This window comes from Oryx dammah, unplaced genomic scaffold (genome assembly GCF_014754425.2).
Source record: "Oryx dammah isolate SB20612 unplaced genomic scaffold, SCBI_Odam_1.1 HiC_scaffold_11, whole genome shotgun sequence".
NCBI lineage: Eukaryota > Metazoa > Chordata > Mammalia > Artiodactyla > Bovidae > Oryx > Oryx dammah.
In genome coordinates, this window is record NW_024070195.1 from 22,211,237 (window position 1) to 22,232,396 (window position 21,160).

At 39.2% G+C, this 21,160-nt stretch overlaps 1 protein-coding gene and 1 pseudogene across 1 annotated transcript; one reads left to right on the top strand and one right to left on the bottom strand.

Moving 5' to 3' along the window:
* Nucleotides 1–245: 245 nt before the first annotated feature.
* Nucleotides 246–1,182, top strand: LOC120869737 (annotated as a pseudogene).
* An 18,480-nt stretch (nt 1,183–19,662) lies between these two features.
* On the bottom strand, nt 19,663–20,634 carry LOC120870452 (olfactory receptor 10C1-like). The gene has a single exon (XM_040250115.1). It carries the CDS (start codon nt 20,611–20,613, stop codon nt 19,663–19,665), a length of 951 nt encoding a protein of 316 aa, XP_040106049.1. The 5' UTR covers nt 20,614–20,634.
* Between the last annotated feature and the right edge of the window lie 526 nt (nt 20,635–21,160).

Here is a 21,160-nt window from a genome sequence, read left to right on the forward strand (position 1 = left end):
GACTTCCCAGATGGCGCTAGAGGTAAAGAACTCACCTGACAACAGATGAAAGTGACACAGGTTTGATCCCTGAATTGGTAAGATCCCCTGGAGCAGGAAATGGCAACCCACTCTAGTATTCTTGTCTGGAGAATCCCATGGACAGAGGAGCCTGGTGGGCTTCTGTCCAGAGGATCACAAAGAGTCAGACACAGCTGAAGCAACTTAGCACAGCACAACACAATTCTTTCCTTAGGTAACAAGAAATGCATGATGATGGAAAGAATCAATGCAAGTTCTGAAGACTACTTTATTCTACTGGGTTTTTCTAATTGGCCTCAGCTTGAGTTAGTTCTCTTTGTGGTTATCTTGATGTTCTACTTGATGACATTGACAGGCAACCTGTTCATCATTATCTTGTCATACCTGGACTCCCATCTCCACACTCCCATGTACTTCTTCCTCTCAAATCTCTCTTTTCTGGATCTCTGCTACACCACAAGCTCCATTCCTCAGTTGCTGATCAACCTCTGGGGCCCAGTAAAAACCATCTCTTACAATGGCTTTATGATTCAACTTTATTTTTTCCTTGCATTGGCAACCACAGAATGTGTGCTACTGATGGTGATGTCCTATGACCGTTATGCAGCTGTGTGTAGACCCTTGCATTATACTGTCCTCATGCACCCTCGTTTCTGCCACCTGTTGGCTGTGGCTTGTTGGGTAAGTGGCTTTACCAACTCAGCACTTCACTTCTTGTTTACCTTCTGGGTACCTCTGTGTGGACATCGCCAAGTGGACCATTTCTTCTGTGAAGTTCCAGCACTGCTTCAGCTGTCATGCATTGATACCCATGCTAATGAGCTGACCCTCCTGGTCACAAGCTCCATGTTTGTTCTCATACCTCTCATTCTCATTCTCAGCTCCTATGGTGCTATTGCCTGGGCAGTGCTGAGGATGCAGTCAACAACTGGACTCCAGAAAGTTTTTGGGACGTGTGGAGCCCATCTTATGGTCGTATCCCTGTTTTTCATCCCAGCCATGTGCATATATCTACAGCCACCATCAGGAAATTCTCAAGATCAAGGCAAGTTCATTGCCCTCTTTTATACTGTTGTCACACCTAGCCTTAACCCTCTAATCTACACCCTCAGAAACAAAGATGTAAGAGGGGCCATAAAGAGATTAGTGAGAATGGTCTAGTATACTTGTGACAGTAATGGTGTAATGGAGCATCTTTATCACCAATAGTTCATCTGCCCATCCACATATCAACCCTTCTTTCATTCACTCACTCTATTAGCACTTATTGTGTACTCCCACAAGGTCACAGAGTTCATGGTAGCAGATAGGAATTAAACACAGTCTGCCTAAATAGTAATCACTCTTCAGTGGATATAACAGCCATGTAAAATATGCATCAAACATCAATATTATTTTTTTCAGCACAGAAATCTAATAAAAACATCCTTTACTTAACTGAAGATGAAGCATATAATTTGTTGTAAAAATTGATACAATTCAGATGTAAAATTCCTATGGAGAGATGATATTCTTAATTTAAAATGACTTAGAGTATGTCTTCAGTTTCTCACTTTATAGGCAAAATTTGTCATAAAATTTTTCTTCTGTCTTTAGTTTAATGAAAGATAAATCTTTTCTCCAACACTGTTATTCTCTTTTAAATACTAGTTAATATTGAAAAAAATTTTGGTGTATTCTTTAGTATTCCATTATCATTAGTAAGAAAATAATTTTTGATGAATTGTACCAAAAAGGGCTTTCAAATAATGCCCCTCATATTTTCTTTTTTTTTTTTCAAGTCAGTGAGACATGTAAAGGAGGTGAAAATAAGTTGCAAAGCTGTGCTATGTAGCACATAAAGTAGTGGTCATCCTAGGCTAGGTTTTGTTAAGTGAAGTTAGAGCATGATGCACCTGCTTAACTTAAGAAGCAATAAGAATGTCTGAGTTGACTGAGTAACAGGCTCTTGAAAAATGAGTTGATGAATCCGATGGGTATTTGAAAGAATTATGTGAAAATATATTAGAAAAATATTTGTGATAAAAGCTGTATGAAAATGCTAGTTGTTTTTTGCTTTTCAAACTCAATCTGATTTGAATATTTGTGGTTAGAAAGTCCATTATAGACAAACAACTAATCTCAAAAATATACAAGCAACTCCTGCAGCTCAATTCCAGAAAAATAAACGACCCAATCAAAAAATGGTCCAAAGAACTAAATAGATATTTCTCCAAAGAAGACATACGGATGGCTAACAAACACATGAAAAGATGCTCAACATCACTCATTATTAGAGAAATGCAAATCAAGACCACAATGAGGTACCACTTCAAACCAGTCAGAATGGCTGCAATCCAAAAGTCTGTAAGCAATAAATGCTGGAGAGGGTGTGGAAAAAAGGGAACTCTCTTACACTGTTGGTGGGGATGCAAACTAGTACAGCCACTATGGAAAACAGTGTGGAGATTCCTTAAAAAATTGCAAATAGAACTGCCATATGACCCAGCAATCCCACTGCTGGGCATACACACCGAGGAAACCAGAATAGAAAGAGACACATGTACCCCAATGTTCATCGCAGCACTGTTTATAATAGCAAGGACATGGAAGCAACCTAGATGTCCATCAGCAGATGAATGGATAAGAAAGCTGTGCTACATATACACAATGGAGTATTACTCAGCTATTGAAAAGAATACATTTGAATCAGTTCTAATGAGATTGATGAAACTGGAGCCGATTATACAGAGTGAAGTAAGCCAGAAAGAAAAACACCAATACAGTATATTAACACATATATATGGAATTTAGAAAGATGGTAGTGATGACCCTGTATGCAAGACAGCAAAAGAGACACAGATGTGTAGAGCGGACTTTTGGACTCTGAGGGAGAGAGAGAGGGTGGGAAGATTTGGGAGAATGGCATTGAAACATGTATACTATCATGTAAGAAATGAATCGCCAGTCTATGTTCGATGCAGGATGCTGGCTGCTTGGGGCTGCTGCACGGGGATGATCCGGAGGGATGATGTGGGGTGGGAGGTGGGAGGGGGGTTCATGTTTGGGAGCTCATGTACACCTGTGGTGGATTCATGTCAATGTATGCCAGAACCAATACAGTGTTGTAAAATGAAGTAAAAATAAAAATTAAAAAAAAAGAAGTTTCCCAGAAATGAAATACTTTCAGATTTTCTTTTGAATATTTGGTGTTATGATGTACACACATTCCAACTTTCCCTAAGAATGAGTAGCTTTTAAAAAAGTATTTTTACTTACCCTTATTTAGATAAACATCTCTTAAGAAAAAGGAAATGTGAAGAAACGCACTTGAATTTATCAAAATTTCAGAGAAAGATAGAGAAACTAGAGTATGCAGTTGAGTACATAAAAATTATCTTCGAAAGTGTGAGTTAGCTATTTGATAAAATGCTACCACAAAGAAAAAACCCAGATTAGGAAGAACTTAGTAGATAGTATCAAGAGTGCCTTGTGGGTGTGCAATTTTATTATATTCCTCAGACCCTTGGGCGTTATTTTCAAACAGGCTCATTTATGGTTATCCCAGATGAGTTAGTAGACAAAGTTCCTTGGGACAGAGTTCTCCATGAGAATACTCTTTATGTATAATTAGTTACCTATTGAATCGAAGTTGGTATCAAACCTCCTCTATTGCTAGATTTGTTTTAAAATAAATTCATTTGATTTCCCAACATCCTGGAAATTAATTTTGTGCTATTCATTTATATTCCTTTCTAGCATGCTTTTATTGTCATAATTTTTAAAATTGAAGTATAATTGACATACATTACATTATTTTCAGGTGTAAAACATAATTTGACATTTGTATGCATTTTGAAATGATCATGACAAATATAGTCATTGTTGTTCATTATACAAAAGTTACAATTTTTTCTTTGTGATGAGATCTTTTAATATTTCTTTTCTTAGTAATATGCAAATTTACAATGTAATATTATTGAGTATATTCCCTATGCTGTACATTACACCCCCGTAGGTAACATTTTATATCTGGACATTATACCTCTTGCTTCCCTTCACCCACTTTCCCACTTTTCAACTCTCCTTCTTCCTGGAAAATTAATCTTTTCTCTATAAATTTTGTTTTGTTTGTTCAGTTCCTTTTTTAAAAAAGTGTCCATATAAAGAGAAATTATATATGTCTTCATCTGTTTGACTTATTTCCTTAGCACAATGTCCTCAGGGTCCAACTATGTTGTTGCAAATGACAAGATTTCATTCTTTTCTTTTGTTGAGTAGAATTGCATTGTGTGTATAATACCACATCTTTATCCATTCATCCATCAGTGAACAATTAGGCTGTTTCCATATCTAGGCTATTGTTAAGTAATGCCACAATGAACATATATCTGTACAATCTTTTTGAACTAGTGTTTTTGTCGTCTCCAGATAAATACCAAAAATTGGAATGGCTTGATCATATGATAGTTCTATTTTTAATCTTTTGGAGGAAACTACATATTATTTTCCATAGTGTCTCCCCCAGTTTTCATTCCTATGAATCATGAAAACGTTCTCTTTTCTCCACATTCTTACCAACACTTGTTATTTCTTGTGCTTTTGATATTAACCATTCTGACATGTGTAGTGATTTTTTAAAATTTTGATTTGCATTTCTCTAATAATTAGTCATGTTGAACAGCTTTTCATGTACCTGTGGGCCATGTGAATGTCTTCTTCAAAAAAATCGTTTATTTGAAACTTCAACCTGTTTTCAGTTAGCTTTTTGTTGTTTAATTATTGGGGTGTATATTTTGGATATTATTTTGATAAATTTTTGCCTATATGATTTGTAAATGTCTTTTGCCATTCTCTAGGTTGTCTTTTTATTTTGTTGATGGTTTTCTTCACTGTGAAGAAGTGTTTTTGTTTGATGTAGACTCATTGGTTAATTTTTGCTTTTCTTGCCATTGCTTTTGGGGTTAGATCCAAAAAACCTATCACCAAGAGTGATTTCAAGGAGCTTACACTTTACCTTTTCTTCTCGAAGTTTTTTGATCTCACATTGGAGTCTTAAATTCATTTTGAGTTAATTGTGTGTATGGTGATAGATAGTGGTTCGGTTTCAACATTTTGCATGTAGCTTTCCAATTTTTACAATGCCATTTATTGAAAAGATTGGTTTTTTTCCCCACATTATTCTTGCTTCCTTTTGTGGGAACCGCATTTTACTGCTTTCTCAGAAATGTCTCCTGAAATTTAATCTTATTCATTTCCCCGTCCTTGCTTGTTCTTTCCCCTTGTCCTTAAACTAGAAATTCTGGCTGATGAGTCAGCATTAGTTAAATGCTGTTCTGAATGCAGAGCAAGCCCCCTCATCTTCAAAGATCTTTCTTTACCACTCTGATGTGATTACCTCTGGACCTCCAGGAGGAAGCCTCCTTAATCCCAGTGTTCTGGTCTCTGTCTTGCTTTAACTGCTCTTAGTTAAATATTGCAAGATAAGTTACCAATAAAATATGCGCTCAATATTTTCTTGAGGAGTTGCTTCTCTGCAAGCTCTCCCTGCACTGTCTCTCAATCCTGTGTGTTTGTGAGAATTATTCAGTGTGAAACCGCCACATACTTTGCCATAAATTAATCAACAATCTACTGTATATGGATGGGTTTATATCTGGGCTCTCTGTTTTGATTCACTGATCTCTGTGTCTGTTTTTATGCCAGTACCACACTGTTTTGTTTACTATTGGTTCTTTTATTAAAAAAAATTAATTTATTTGTTTTAATTGGAGGGTAATTTCTTTACAATATTGTGGTGGTTTTTGCCGTACATCTATCTACATGAATCACCCATGGGTGCATATGTGTCTTACTTAGTATAGTTTGAAATGAAGGAACATGATCCCTCTGGATTTGGTCTTCTTTCTTAAGATTTCTTTGTTTATTCAGTATTCTTGTCAAGAAAATTTCATGGACAGAGGAGTCTGGCAAACTATAGTCCATGGGATCGCTAAAGAGATGGACACAGCTTAGTGACTAAACAACAAGAAAGATTTAAAATTATTGATTATAATTCTTTGAACAATGCCATTGGGATTTGACAGGAAATTCATTGAATCTGTATATTGTTTTGGGTAATATGGACATTTATATGAATTCATTCAATCCATGAGTGTGGGATATATTTCCATTTATATGTGTGTTCTTCAGTTTCTTTCATCAGTATCTTATAGTTTTCAGTGTTCTAGTCTTTTACTTCATTGATTAAATTCATTTCTAGATATTTTATTCTTTTTGATACAAATGTATATGAGATTGTTTTATTAATTTCTATTTCAGGGAGTTGTTGCACAATAATTTTTAATAGGATACCATTAGAGCAAAGGAGCTATCCCATGTTGAAGGTCAGGAAGGGCAGGGGTAAGGAGATATCCCTTGTCCAAGGTAAGGAGCAGAGGCTGTGCTTTGCTGGAGCAGCCGTGAAGAGATACCCCACACGCAAGGTAAGAGAAACCCAAATAAGATGGTAGGTGTTACAAGAGGGCATCAGAGGGCAGACACACTGAAACTATGCTCACAGAAAACTAGTCAATCTAATCACACTAGGACCACAGCCTTGTCTAACTCAATGAAACCAAGCCATGCCCACGGGGCAACGCAAGATGGGCAGGTCATGGTGGAGAGGTCTGACAGAATGTGGTCCACTGGAGAAGGGAATGGCAAGCCACTTCAGTATTCTTGCTTTGAGAACCCCATGAACAGTATGAAAAGGCAAAATGATAGGATACTGAAAGAGGAACTCCCCAGGTCATTAGGTGCCCAATATGCTACTGGAGATCAGTGGAGAAATAACTCCAGAAAGAATGAAGGGATGGAGCCAAAGCAAAAACAATACCCAGCTGTGGGTGTGACTGGTGATAGAAGCAAGATCCGATGCTGTAAAGAGTAATATTGCATAGGAACCTGGAATGTCAGGTCCATGAATCAAGGCAAATTGGAAGTGGTCAAACAGGAGATGGCAAGAGTGAATGTCGACATTCTAGAAATCAGCGAACTAAAATGGACTGGAATGGGTGAATTTAACTCAGATGACCATTATATCTACTACTGTGGGCAGGAATCCCTCAGAAGAAATGGAGTAGCCATCATGGACAACAAAAGAGTCCGAAATGCAGTACTTGGATGCAATCTCAAAAACACAATATCACAGTTAACCAAGTCTATGCCCCAACCAGTAACGCTGAAGAAGCTGAAGTTGAATGGTTTTATGAAGACTTACAAGACCTTTTAGAACTAACACCCAAAAGAGATGTCCTTTTCATTATAGGGGAATGGAATGCAAAAGCAAGAAGTCAAGAAACACCTGGAGTAACAGGCAAGTTTGGCCTTGGAATGCAGAATGAAGCAGGGCAAAGACTAATAGGTTTTGCCAAGAAAATGCACTGGTCATAGCAAACACCATCTTCCAACAACACAAGAGAAGACTCTACACATGGACATCACCAGATGGTCAACACCAAAATCAGATTGATTATATTCTTTGCAGCCAAAGATGGAGAAGCTTTATACAGTCAACAAAAACAAGACCAGGAGCTGACTGTGGCTCAGATCATGAACTCCTTATTGCCAAATTCAGACTCAAATTGAAGAAAGTAGGGAAAACCACTAGACCATTCAGGTATGACCTAAATCAAATCCCTTATGATTATACAGTGCTGAGAAATAGATTTAAGGGCCTAGATCTGATAGGTAGAGTGCCTGATTAACTATGGAATGAGGTTTGTGACACTGCAGGAGACAGGGATCAAGACCATTCCCATGGAAAAGAAATGTAAAAAAGCAAAATGGCTGTCTGGGGATGCCTTACAAATAGCTGTGAAAAGAAGAGAGGCGAAAAGCAAAGGAGAAAAGGAAAGATATACCCATCTGAATGCAGAGTTCCAGAGAATAGCAAGAAGAGATTAGAAAGCCTTCTTCAGTGATCAGTGCAAAGAAATAGAGGAAAAGAACAGAATGGGAAAGACTAGAGATCTCTTCAGGAAAATTAGAGATACCAAGGGAACATTTCATGCAAAGATGGGCTCAATAAAGGACAGAAATGGTATGGATCTAACAGAAGCAGAAGATATTAAGAAGAGGTGGCAAGAATACACGGAAGAACTGTACAAAAAAGATCTTCATGACGCAGATAATCATGATGGTGTGATCACTAATCTAGAGACAGACATCCTGGAATGTGAGGTCAAGTGGGCCTTAGAAAGCATCACTATGAACAAAACTAGTGGAGTTGATGGAATTCCAGTTGAGCTGTTTCAAATCCTGAAAGATGATGCTGTGAAAGTGCTGCACTCAATATGCCAGCAAATTTGGAAAACTCAGCAGTGGCCACAGGTCTGGAAAAGGTCAGTTTTCATTCCAATCCCAAAGAAAGGCAATGCCAAAGAATGCTCAAACTACCGCACAATTGCACTCATCTCACATGCTAGTAAAGTAATGCTCAAAATTCTCCAAGCCAGGCTTCAGCAATACGTGAACCATGAACTTCCTGATGTTCAAGCTGGTTTTAGAAAAGACAGAGGAACCAGAGATCAAATTGCCAACATCTGCTGGATCATGGAAAAAGCAAGAGGGTCCCATAAAAACATCTATTTCTGCTTTATTGACCATGCCAAAGCCTTTGACTGTGTGGATCACAATAAACTGTGGAAAATTCTGAAAGAGATGGGAATATCTGACCACTTGACCTGCCTCTTGAGAAATCTGTATGCAGGTCAGGAAGCAACAGTTAGAACTGGACATGGAACAACAGACTCTTTCCAATAGGAAAAGGGGTATGCCAAGGCTGTATATTGTCATCCTGCTTATTTAACTTATATGCAGAGTACATCATGAGAAATGCTGGACTGGAAGAAACACAAGCTGGAATCAAGATTGCCGGGAGAAATATCAATAATCACGGATATGCAGATAACACCACCCTTATGGCAGAAAGTGAAGAGGAACTAAAAAGCCTCTTGATGAAAGTGAAAGTGGAGAGTGAAAAAGGTGGCTTAAAGCTCAATATTCAGAAAACGAAGATCATGGCATCTGGTTCTGTCACTTCATGGGAAATAGATGAGGAAACAGTGGAAACAGTGTCAGACTTTATTTTGGGGGGGCTCCAAAATCACTGCAGATGGTGATTGCAGCCATGAAATTAACAGATGCTTATTCCTTGGAAGAAGAGTTATGACCAACCTAGATAGCATATTCAAAAGCAGAGACATTACTTTGCTGACTACGGTCCGTCTAGTCAAGGCTATGGCTTTTCCAGTGGTCATGTATGGATGTGAGATTTGGATTGTGAAGAAGGCTGAGCACCGAAGAATTGATGTTTTTGAACTGTGGTGTTGGAGAAGACTCTTGAGAGTCCCTTGGACTGCAAGGAGATCCCACCAGTCCATTCTGAAGGAGATTAACCCTGGGATTTCTTTGGAAGGAATGATGCTAAAGCTGAAACTCCAGTACTTTGGCCACCTCATGCGAAGGGTTGACTCATTGGAAAAGACTCTGATGTTGGGAGGGATTGGGGGCAGGAGGAGAAGGGGACGACAGAAGATGAGATGGCTGGATGGCATCACTGACTCCATGGTCGTGAGTCTGAGTGAACTCTGGGAGCTGGTGATGGACAGGGAGGCCTGGCGTGCTGCGATTCATGGGGTCGCAGAGTCAGACACGACTGAGCAACTGAACTGAACTGAATCTGAGTAAATGATTCTGGAGGGTTTAAAATGTGAGTTCCCTAAATGTTTTATTTGTACACTGTCTTACACAAGATTTAATATTTCAGACCATACAATGAAGGGGCACAAAAATAAGTTGAAGAGAAAAAACAACAACAACAACAACCCATAAGTGGTTTTTCCAGCAAGGAGGTATAAAGTGACATTTAAAAGTTCTTCAGAACATTTAATGATTTTTAACACAAAGATTAATTGAGTTGCTCTCTTAACCTCTCACTCTCTTTTGCTTAATTTCTCTTTCTCTTACACATAAACATTCCACATAATGATAATAATAATCAGATTTGTATATAGTTACACACAAAATCCATGTTGTTGTTCAGTCACTAAGTTATGTCAAACTCTTTGTGACTCCATGGACTGCAGCATACCAGGCTCCCCTGTCCTTCCCAGTCTTCTGAAGTTTGCTCAAATTCATGTCCATTTAGTCAGTGATGCTGTCTAATCATCTCATCCTCTGTCACTCCCTCTCATTTTGCCTACAATCTTTCCCAGCATGAGGGTCTTTCCAAGTGAGTTGGTCCTTCACATCAGGTGACCAATGTTTTGGAGCTTCAGCTTCAGCATCAGTCCTTTCAATGAATATTCAAGGTTAATTTCCTTTAGGATTGGCTGGTTTGATCTCCTTGCCATCCAAGGGACTCCAGGAGTCTTCTCCAGCACTACAATTCAGAAGTATCAATTCTTCAGTACTCAGCTTTCTTTTAATTGGAGGCTAATTACTTAACAATATTGTGGTGGTTTTTGCCATGGTTTCTTGAACTTGGGTGGTTTTCTCTGGGTTTCTTGAACTTGGGTGACTATTTCCTTCCCCATTTTAGGGAAGTTTTCAACCATTATCTCTTCAAGTATTTTTTCATGGCCTTTCTTTTTGCCTTCTTCTGGGACTCCTATGATTCAAATATTGTGGTGTTTAACATTGTCCCAGAGGTCTCTGAGGCTGTGCTCATTTCTTTATTTCTTTTTCCCTCTCTGCTTCATTTATTTCCACCATTCTATCTTCCATCTCACTTATCCTATCTTCTGCCTCAGTTATTCTACTGTTGGTTCCCTCCAGAGTGCTTTTGATCTCAGTTATTGCATTATTCATTATTGATTGACTCTTTTTTACTTCTTCTAGGTCCTTGTTAAACATTTCTTGCATCTTCTCAATTCTTGTCTCTAGTCTATTTATCTGTAACTCCATTTTGTTTTCAAGATTTTGGATCATCTTTACTATCATTATTCTGAATTCATTTTCAGGTAGATTCCCTATCTCCTCCTCTTTTGTTTAGTTGGGTGGGCATTTAACATGTTCCTTTACCTGCTGAATCCTTTACCTCTGCCTTTTTATTTTGTTTAGATTGCTGCGTTTGGGGTGGCCTTTCTGTATGCTGAAAGTTTGTGGTTCTTCTTTATAGTGGAGGTTCCTCCCTGTGGGTGGGGTTGGACTAGTGGCTTGTCAAGGTTTCCTGGTTAGGGAAGCTTGTGTCAGTGTTCTGGTGGGTGGAGCTGGATCTCTTTTCTCTGGAGAGCAATGAAGTATCCAATAGTGAGTTTTGAGGTGTCTATGGGTTTGGTGTGACTTTGGGCAGCCTATATTTTGATACTCAGGGCTATGTTCCTGCATTGCTGGAGAATTAGTGTGGTATGTCTTGCTCTGGAACTTGTTGGCTCTTGGGTAGAGCTTGGTTTCAGTGTAGGTATGGAGGCTTTTGGATGAGCTTTTGTTGATTACTATTACTATTCAAGAGTTTTCTGATGTTCTCAAGTTTTGGATTTAAGTCTCCTGCCAGTGGGTTTCAATCTTATTCTTACAGTACCCTCAAGACTTCTCCATCCATACTGCACAGATGATAAAACATCTGGGTTAATGGTGAAAAGATTCTCCACAGTGAGGGACATCCAGAGAGGTTCACAGAGTTACATGAAAAAGAGAAGAGGGAGGAGGGAGATAGAGGTGACTAGGAAGAGAAGAGGGGGAGTCAAAAGAGGAGAGACAATCTAGCCAGTAATAAGTTCCCTAAGTGTTCTTCACAGCCTGGAACACCAAGAAAGATTCACAGAATTAAGTAGAGAAAAGAAAGGGGAGGGAGGAGATAGAGGTGACCTGGGGAAGAAGAGGGAGAGTCAAAAGGGGAGAGAGCAATTAAGCCACTAATCACAACCCTAGGTAAAAATTGGTACTGAAGATTAGAGTCTTCAGTTCTGTTCATTTCAGTCACTCAATCATGTCCGACTCTTTGCGACCCCATGAACCGTAGCACGCCAGGCTTCCCTGTCCATCACCAACTCCTGGAGTTCACTCAGACTCATGTCCATTGAGTCAGTGATGCCATCCAGCCATCTCATCCTCTGTCATCCCCCTCTCCTCCTGCTCCCAATCCCTCCCAGCATCAGAGTCTTTTCCAATGAGTCAACTCTTCTCATGAGGTGGCCAAAGTACTGGAGTTTCAGCTTTAGCATCATTCCTTCCAAAGAAATCCCAGGACTGATCTCCTTCAGAATGGACTGGTTGGATCTCCTTGCAGTCCAAGGGACTCTCAAGAGTCTTCTCCAACACCACAGTTCAAAAGCATCAATTCTTCAGTGCTCAGCTTTCTCCACAGTCCAACTCTCACATCCATATATGACCACTGGAAAAACCATAGCCTTGACTAAATGGACCTTTGTTGGCAAAGTAATGTCTCTGCTTTTGAATATGCTATCTAGGTTGGTCATAACTCTTCTTCCAAGGAGTAAGCATCTGTTAATTTCATGGCTGCAATCACCATCTGCAGTGATTTTGGAGCCCCCCCAAAATAAAGTCTGCCACTGTTTCCCATCTATTTCCCATGAAGTGATGGGACCAGATGCCATGATCTTCATTTTCTGAATGTTGAGCTTTAAGCCAACTTTTTCACTCTCCACTTTCACTTTCATCAAGAGGCTTTTTAGTTCCTCTTCACTTTCTGCCATAAGGGTGGTGTCATCTGAATATCTGCGGTTATTGATATTTCTCCTGGCAATCTTGATTCCAGCTTGTGCTTCTTCCAGCCCAGCGTTTCTCATGATGTACTCTGCATATAAGTTAAATAAGCAGGATGATAATATAGAGCTTTGATGTACCCCTTTTCCTATTTGGAACCAGTCTGTTGTTCCATGTCCAATTCTAACTGTTGCTTCCTGACCTGCACAAAGGTTTCTCAAGAGGCAGGTTAGGTGGTCTGGTATTCCCATCTCTTTCAGAATTTTCCACAGTTTATTGTGTTCCACACAGTCAAAGGCTTTGGCATGGTCAATAAAGCAGAAATAGATGTTTTTCTGGGACCCTCTTGCTTTTTCCATGATCCAGCGGATGTTGGCAATTTGATCTCTGGTTCCTCTGCCTTTTCTAAAACCAGCTTGAACACCTGGAAGTTCACGGTTCACATATTGCTGAAGCCTGGCTTGGAGAATTTTGAGCATTACTTTACTAGCATGTGAGATGAGTGCAATTGTGCGGTAGTTTGAGCATTCTTTGGCATTGCCTTTCTTTGGGATTGGAATGAAAACTGACCTTTTCCAGACCTGTGGCCACTGCTGAGTTTTCCAAATTTGCTGGCATATTGAGTGCAGCACTTTCACAGCATCATCTTTTAGGATTTGAAATAGCTCCACTGGAATTTTGTCACCTCTTCTAGCTTTGTTCATAGTGTTGCTTTTTAAGGCCCACTTAAACTTCACATTCCAGGATGTCTGGCTCTAGATGAGTGATCACACCATCATGATTATCTGGGTCCTGAAGATCTCTTTTGCACAGTTCTTCTGTGTCTTCTTGCTACCTCTTCTTAATATTTTCTGCTTCTGTTAGATCCATACCATTTCTGTCCTTTATCAAGCCCATCTTTGCATGAAATGTTCCCTTCGTATCTTCAATTTTTTTTGAAGAGATCTCTAGTCTTTCCCATTCAAAAATACAATATTAAAAATATTAAAAAATTCAATCACAAAAATATAAATATATATATATATGAAATTTGCTTTAAAATAGGGTCTTCTTTATGTGAGACAGCAAAAGAGAGACGGATGTAAAGAACAAACATTTTTTGTAGGGGGGGGGGGCGGGAAGGTGAGAGTGGGATGATTTGAGAGAATAGTATTGAAACATGTATATTACCCTATGTGAAATAGATTGTCAGTCCAGATTTGATGCATGAGACAGGGTGCTCAGGGCTGCTGTACTGGGATGACCCAGAGGGATGGGATGGGGAGGGAGGTTGGAGGGGGGTTCAGGATGTGGAACATGTACACCCATGGATGATTTTTGTCAATGTATGGCAAAAACCACTATAATATGTAAAGTAATTAGCTTCCAATTAGAATAAATTAGTTAATTAAAAAATAAAATAGGGTCTTTTTTTCAAAGTAATAGTAGGTTATAAAAATGAGAATTAAAGGAGTAAGAAAGAACTTTAAAATAAAAAATAAAAAAATGATAATAGTAAAAATATATCTAGGAATTTCTCTGGAGCTGTTGAGGGCAGTGTAGGGTCAGTTCAGTTTCAGATAATCCCTTGTTCCAGCTTATACTTCTTCTCAAGGTCTATAGGCCCCTTTCAATGCTTAGTCAGTGCAAACTACAGGGTTTTAATCTGCTGTATCTGTCACTTCCAGAGCAGTTCCCTCTTTATTTATTTGGCTTCCTCTGTTTTCAAGTCTCTTCAGTGTCTAATTTCTGCCCTGACACAAGGGGGTGAAGGTGGTCACTTAGTGAGGTTCACTTGTTCACTTGTGCTGTGGGGAGGGCAGAACAGTGCAAACAAATGTCACAGGCATGTGTGGGGAGTGCTCCCAGTGTATGTACCACATTGGGTTTGCCTCAGCTCACGTAGTGTGTGCTTTTCTGGTCTACACTGCTCAGGCTCCAGGTTGCTCTGCAGGGGAATTGTCCAAAGTGGGCCCTGGGTTTCGTGCACTTTCTAGGTCTAAGATACTCAGATTCAGGTTCTTGGGTACTCCACAAAGGCACAAACTCGGTGGGGCCTGTGTTTTGTTCCCTTCCCAGGTCCCAGCAGCTCAGCTGACCAGGTGCTTGGCAAGCATACTGTCCCAGGTGAACCGTGAGTCTTAATCACCTCCTCGGTCCTGGCCACTTGGTTTTTTGGGTGCGCCACATGAGCGCCATCTCAGGTGTGCTGTGTGTCTCCTCTGGGGAGCTGATCTCTGGCCGCGACCCTCCTTGCAGATGTCAACTGCCCAGGATCCCAGGAAGACATGGTTATCAACTAGGAGCCTGCTCACAGTTTGGTGGGGGAATGCCATCTCTGGGGCCGAGATTGCCCTTTGCTTTCCGGTTCTGGCTGTCGCCCGCCTGCCTCTCTGCCTCCCGTGGGTGGATGGGCCGGTCTGCAGTCTGCTAGCTCTCCTCTGGTATTCACTCAGTCCTTTGTTATGTGAGCAGGCCAGGGTGTGCCTTAGGTTAGAGCTTTTCGTGGGAAAGTTCTCTTTCTCTCTGTTTTTTTTTTTTTTCCTCTCTCTGGCTATCCCACAGTTTGGGTTGCTATCTCATGTTAGCTCTCTCAGATTGTCCTCAGGCAATTCAGGCCTGGTCCTTACCCTAAGCCTGCAACCTGTGCCTCCTTGTTCAGCCCCAGCTCGCTGGTGGCAGATGCGAGTGTCTGGGCTACTTCTCCACTGGGGGTTGTGGTTAGGCGCCTATTCTGTGGTTTTTTTTTTTTTCTTCCCAGGCATGTTGCACTCTGAGATTCCAAAACTTCCCACAGGCCCGCTGGTAAGAGGGTTTCCTGGTGTTTGGAAACTTTTCCTTCTTCACGACTCCCTCCCTGGTATGGGTCTCTGTCCCTAACTCTTTTGTCTCTTTTTGTCTTTTGTATTTTGTCCTACCTTCTTTTAAAGAGAATGGGCTGACTTTCTGGGTGCCTGGTGTCCTCTGCTGGCATTCAGAAGTTGTTTTGCTCAGCATTCAAATGATCTTTTGATGAATTTGTGGGGGGAAATGTGGTTTTCCTGTCCTATTTCTCTGCTATCTTCCCCATTTCCAATTGTTTAATTTTTCTAGATTCCATGTAGAGGTGATAACATGGAGTGTTTATATTGATATTTAATATATATGTGTCATATATATACATTATAATCTCCCCTTTATCTCCTTTATCCATTCAAATGTTGCTGAACACTAAGATTGCTCCCATATCTTGGCTATTGTAAATAATGCTGCAATGAACATTAGATTGTACATATCTCTTCAAACTAGTGTTTTTTTCCCTTCAGATATATACTCAGCAATGGAATTGCTATATTGTAGAGTAGTTGTACTTTTAGTGTTTGAAAACCTCTAGGAAGTTTTCCACAGTGACCGTATCATTTACATTCCCATCAAGAATCTAAAAGAGTTTCTTTCTTCCACATTCTTGCCAACATTTGTTGTTTGTAAAGTTTTGGATGATAACCATTCTGATAGGTATGAGGTAATGTCTCATTCTGGTTTTGATTTGCATTTCTCTAATAATTAATGATGTGGAGCATCTTTTTTTTTTTTTTGAGAAACTACAACTGGTAAATTTATTTCCCTTATTTTAGGTCAAATAATACTTAAACATTTAAGCTGTAATTTTAATGTTTTCATTTTATTTTATTAATTTAAATTTATTTATTTTAATTGGAGGTTAATTACTTTATAATATTGTATTGGTTCTGCCACACATCAACATAAATGTGCCTGTTAGCCATCTATATGTCTTCTTTAGAAAAATGTCTATTCATGCTTTCTGCCTATTTTTTGATTGATTTTTTTGGTCTTATTTATATTGAGTTATATGAGCTGTTTATATATTTTGGATATTAACCACTTACCAGTCATATCATTTGTAAATATTTTCTCCCATTTAGCCAGTCATCTTTTTGTGGATTGTCATTTTGTTTTATAAATATATATATATATATATATATATTTCCTGTGCAAAAGCTTTTTAACATTAAGTGGGTCTAGTTTGTTTGTTTTTGCTTTTGTTTCTTTTGCCTTAGCATAAAGATTAAAAAAAAATATTGCTATGATTTATCTCAAAGAGTGTTCTGCTTATTTTCTCTCTTAGGAGTTTTATGAATTCTGGTCTTAAATTTAGGTCTTTAATTGATTTTGAGTTTTTTTTGTTTCTTTATATGATGAGTGGAAATGTTGCAGACATTCTTTTACATATACATGTTCAGTTTTTGATCATTTCAGACTTACAAAACTTTTCAAAACTAGTAAACTAAACAGATATGATGATGCTATACAAATTGTTTTTAACTTGCCTTCCATGCCATGCTCAGTTGCTTCAATCGTGTTCGACTCTGTGCGACCCTATGGACTGTAGCCTGCTAGGCTCCTCTGTCCATGGGATTCTCCAAGGCAAGAATACTGGAGTCGGTTTCCCTTCACTCCTCCAGGGGATCTTTCCAGCCCAGGGATGGAGCCTGTGGCAGGATGGAGCTCTTGCATCTTCTGCATTGCAGGCAGATTCTTTACCACTGAATTCCCCAGGAAGCCTGTTACTTGCCTTAATTTTTAATAAATCATTCATTTTTTAAGATTAATAAACACATGTAGAAGTAATAATCTTTAATGCCTGCAGGTAACTCCTGCCTACTTCTATAGCATAGTTGTTAAGTAGTTATTTTCACACATTCAGATTATTTCTATTCTTCATTAGGTGGACACAGATACAAATAAACACCACAGTGTATTATGTCTTGGTCTTTGGTGAACTAAATAGCTTTTGGTAAAATGAGCATATCTGGCAAAACACATCTTGGTCATTAGTGAACATCACTACCATCCTGTGATTGTAGCATTATCACATCTTTTTCTCAGCTTTATTGAGATAAAATAATAAAAATTGTCAAGAGTTAGACTTAAGGTGGATAATGTGATGATTTTATATTGTCATTGTGAAATGATTACCACATTCAAGTTAAGTAACATATTCACCATCTCACATAGCTATCCTTTGTGCATGTGGGTGATAGGAACAGTTAAGGTCTACTTTGTTAGCAAATTTCAAATACAATATAGTATTATTAACTACAGTCAGCATGCTCTATGTTAGATTGCTGAACTTATTCATTCTATCTGTAAATTGTCATGGCAGCAGTCAGAGTTCTCCTTTTCTTGTCACATTATCACTACTATGAGTAGTTATTAATCACTTATAGATCACAGCACCTCCCTGAGAACTTGATGTTCAAATTTAAGGTAATGCTTCTATAGATGACTAGAGGTACTTGATTATATTGTAACTATGTTCATTTCTCTTAAGAGCAAGTTTTTGAATGAGTTCCAAATGTATTCTTTCAGAATTCATCTGCACATATGTACATTTTGTAAACTACATAAAAATTAAAATTGCTTTTATTAATTATGTTTAGTTCAGCTTTCTTCTTCCTTCCTTGAATTTAAATCTGATTTCTCTTCCTTTTTAAAAAATTTTTTACTATGGGGACTCTTGGTAAAAATTTCTCATATTATTCTGCAACAAATTCCTCTGAATTTTATGACTTTGCTCTTTTGGATGGTTACATATTTTCATAGTACCCACAACTCAAAAAAAGAGTTATTTAACTCTATATCATGTACCAATTAGTAAGGATAAAAATTTTAAAAATATTTTTATGGAAGGAAATAATTCACATCATAGAGTTGTTGGGGAACTAAGAGTCACGAGAGACAGATATTTGTGGAAGCGCTACCAGTGACCAGAATGTGAAAGTGAAAGTCGCTCAGTCCTGTCTGACTCTTTGTGACCCCCATGGACTGACCATGGAATTCTCCAGGCTAGAATACTGGAGTGGGTATCCTTTCTCTTCTCTAGGGGATCTTCCCAACCCAGGAAAGGAACCAGGGTCTCCTACATTACAGGTGGATTCTTTACCAACTGAGCTATGAGGGAAGCCCTCCCAGTGACCAGAGCAGAAGTCATATGAATCTCTCATGGACTGGTGGTGGTGGTGGTTTAGTAGCTAAGTTGTGTCCGACTCTTGCGACCCCGTGGACTGTAGCCCACGAGGCTCCTCTGTCCATGGGATTCTCCAGGCAAGAATACTGGAGTGGGTTGCCATTTCCTTCTCCAGGAATCTTCTGTACCCAGGAATCAAACCCAGGTCTCCTGTGTTGCAGGCAGATTCTTTACCGACTGAGCTACTAGGGAAGCCCTTATAGTGCTTTCTCCTCTCATGAACTAGAAAATGCCCAAGGGTATAGGTGAGAATGTCCTAGACTTCTGAGATATAATCTGGTAATTTGTACTTTAAGCCTGTGCATGCATGTGGACTAAGTTGCTAGGTCGTGTCTGACTCTTTCCAACCCTGTGGACCATAATCACCATTATCCTCTCTCCATGGGATTCTCCAGGCAAGAATACTGGAGTGGGTTGTTGTGCTTCCTTCAGGGGATCTTCCCAGCCCAGGGATTGAACTCATGTCTCTTATGTCTCCTACATTGGCAGGTGGGTTCTTTGCCACTAGTGCCTCCTGGGAAGCCCCATTTTAAGTCTGTACATTAACCTAACTGAAATATTTTGGAAAACCTGTCTAGTACTGGACTCACGTATCAACATTCTTTGGTAGCCAATTTCATTCCAGAACTTGACAATCTGAACTTTAGCAATAAGAAGACTCCTGTCTCCAAAATTACAATAGCTGTTATTAAAGGAGGTTATTACAAAACACTTGGACAAGTACATTTTTTCTCCCTTCCTTCCTTTCCTTTCTTTCCTTTTAGGTTGAGTATGCATCTTTTTCAAAGAAAAATTTTTATGGCCTTCTAGTATGTTGTTGCTGTTTAGCCACTAAGTTGTGTCCAGCTCTTCTGCAACACCATGGATTGTACCCTGCAAGACTATTCTGTCCATGAGATATTCCAGGAAAAATGTTTAAATGGGTTGCTATTTGTACTCTTGAGTCAAAGCTTTTTCTTGCCCAGAGTTCTCCAAAGAGCTGTCTTGACTTCCTTGTTTCGTAAACTGTAGATGATAGGGTTGAGCATAGATGTCACCACTGTGTAGAAGAGGGCCAGGAGTTTATCTACCCCGGGTGAATGGCTAGACTTGGGCCTCAAATAGCTGACAGATGCTGAGCCATAGAAGAGTGTTACTACCAGTAGGTGGGAAGAACAGGTGGAAAGAGCCTTTCGGCGACCTTCAGGGGATGACATGATGAGCACAGCAGCTAGAATTCTGCCATAAGAAGCAATGATTAATAAAAATGGGGTGGAAATGCAAAGAGTGGCCACAACAAAGACTGCAGCCTCATTATGGGATGTATCCCCACAGGCTAGTGCTAGAATAGGGGGGAGGTCACAGAAGAAGTGGTCTATTTCACAGGGGCCACAGAAGTCCAAAGAAAAAATATAGTTGGTTTGGCCCAAGCTTACTATGCAACCCACTCCCCAAGAAACCATTGCTAAATGGACACACACCCCATGACTCATTCGTGTTGCATAGTGAAGTGGGGAGCATATGGCCGTATAGCGATCAAAAGCCATGGCTGCCAAAAGATAGCATTCACTGATCCCAAATAATGCAAAGAAAAACATTTGTGTAGCACAGCCCTCCCGAGAGATTCCTCGGGCCTCACTCACAAGGCTCTGCAGCATCTTGGGTATGACAGAGCAAGTATATCCAATCTCCAAGAGAGACAAGTTGGCCAGGAAGAAGTACATGGGGGTATGGAGGGCTGGATTGGTCCAGATGGCAAGGGCTATGAGAGCATTGCCTGTCAGTGATGCTAAGAACATGAGTAAGATGAGGGAAAATAAGAGCCAACACTGTTCGGTGACCTCAGAGAATTTGGTAAATGCAAAGTGTTTCACAGACATGCTGTTGTCTTGCCACGAGGAACAATTGATGCTCATGACCTGAAAAAAAGAAAGGCAGGTTATTAAAAGATTCTTTTAGCTGGAAATATAAATCTTTATATTGCTCTTAACAAGCTCAAGTCAGAGATAAATTTCTTATCTCTAGTTTAAAAAGTTTGGAAGTTACACTGATCCTGTTGCCAAATCTAGTCAGCAGACATAAAATGGAAAAAAATTCCCCTTTTATATCTAGTCAGCAGGCATAAAATGAAAAAATTTTCAGCACAATTAGCTTTTATCCCATTATTTTGTCAAATAAAGTTATCATATCTAAATATTTATTTCCTATTCTCTTGCCACTGACTTGCTTTCTTCACTCATTCATTCCATAAGTATTTATTGAATTCAGAGTATTTTCAGAGTATTTTTCAGTTACTGTTCATGGGTCCTGAGATTAAACAATGGACAAAAAAGGATGGAAACAAATGGACTCATTCAAAATTCTGTTAAATATGAAATAACAACTCTGAATGATTACAGAACCCTTGGTGGATATGATTTTGCAAAATTTATTCACACATCATGTATTCTATTATGATGAATT

Excerpts from the sequence above, each read along its gene's own strand:
- LOC120870452 (XM_040250115.1), bottom strand. The coding sequence starts at position 20,613 with ATGAGCATCAATTGTTCCTCGTGGCAAGACAACAGCATGTCTGTGAAA.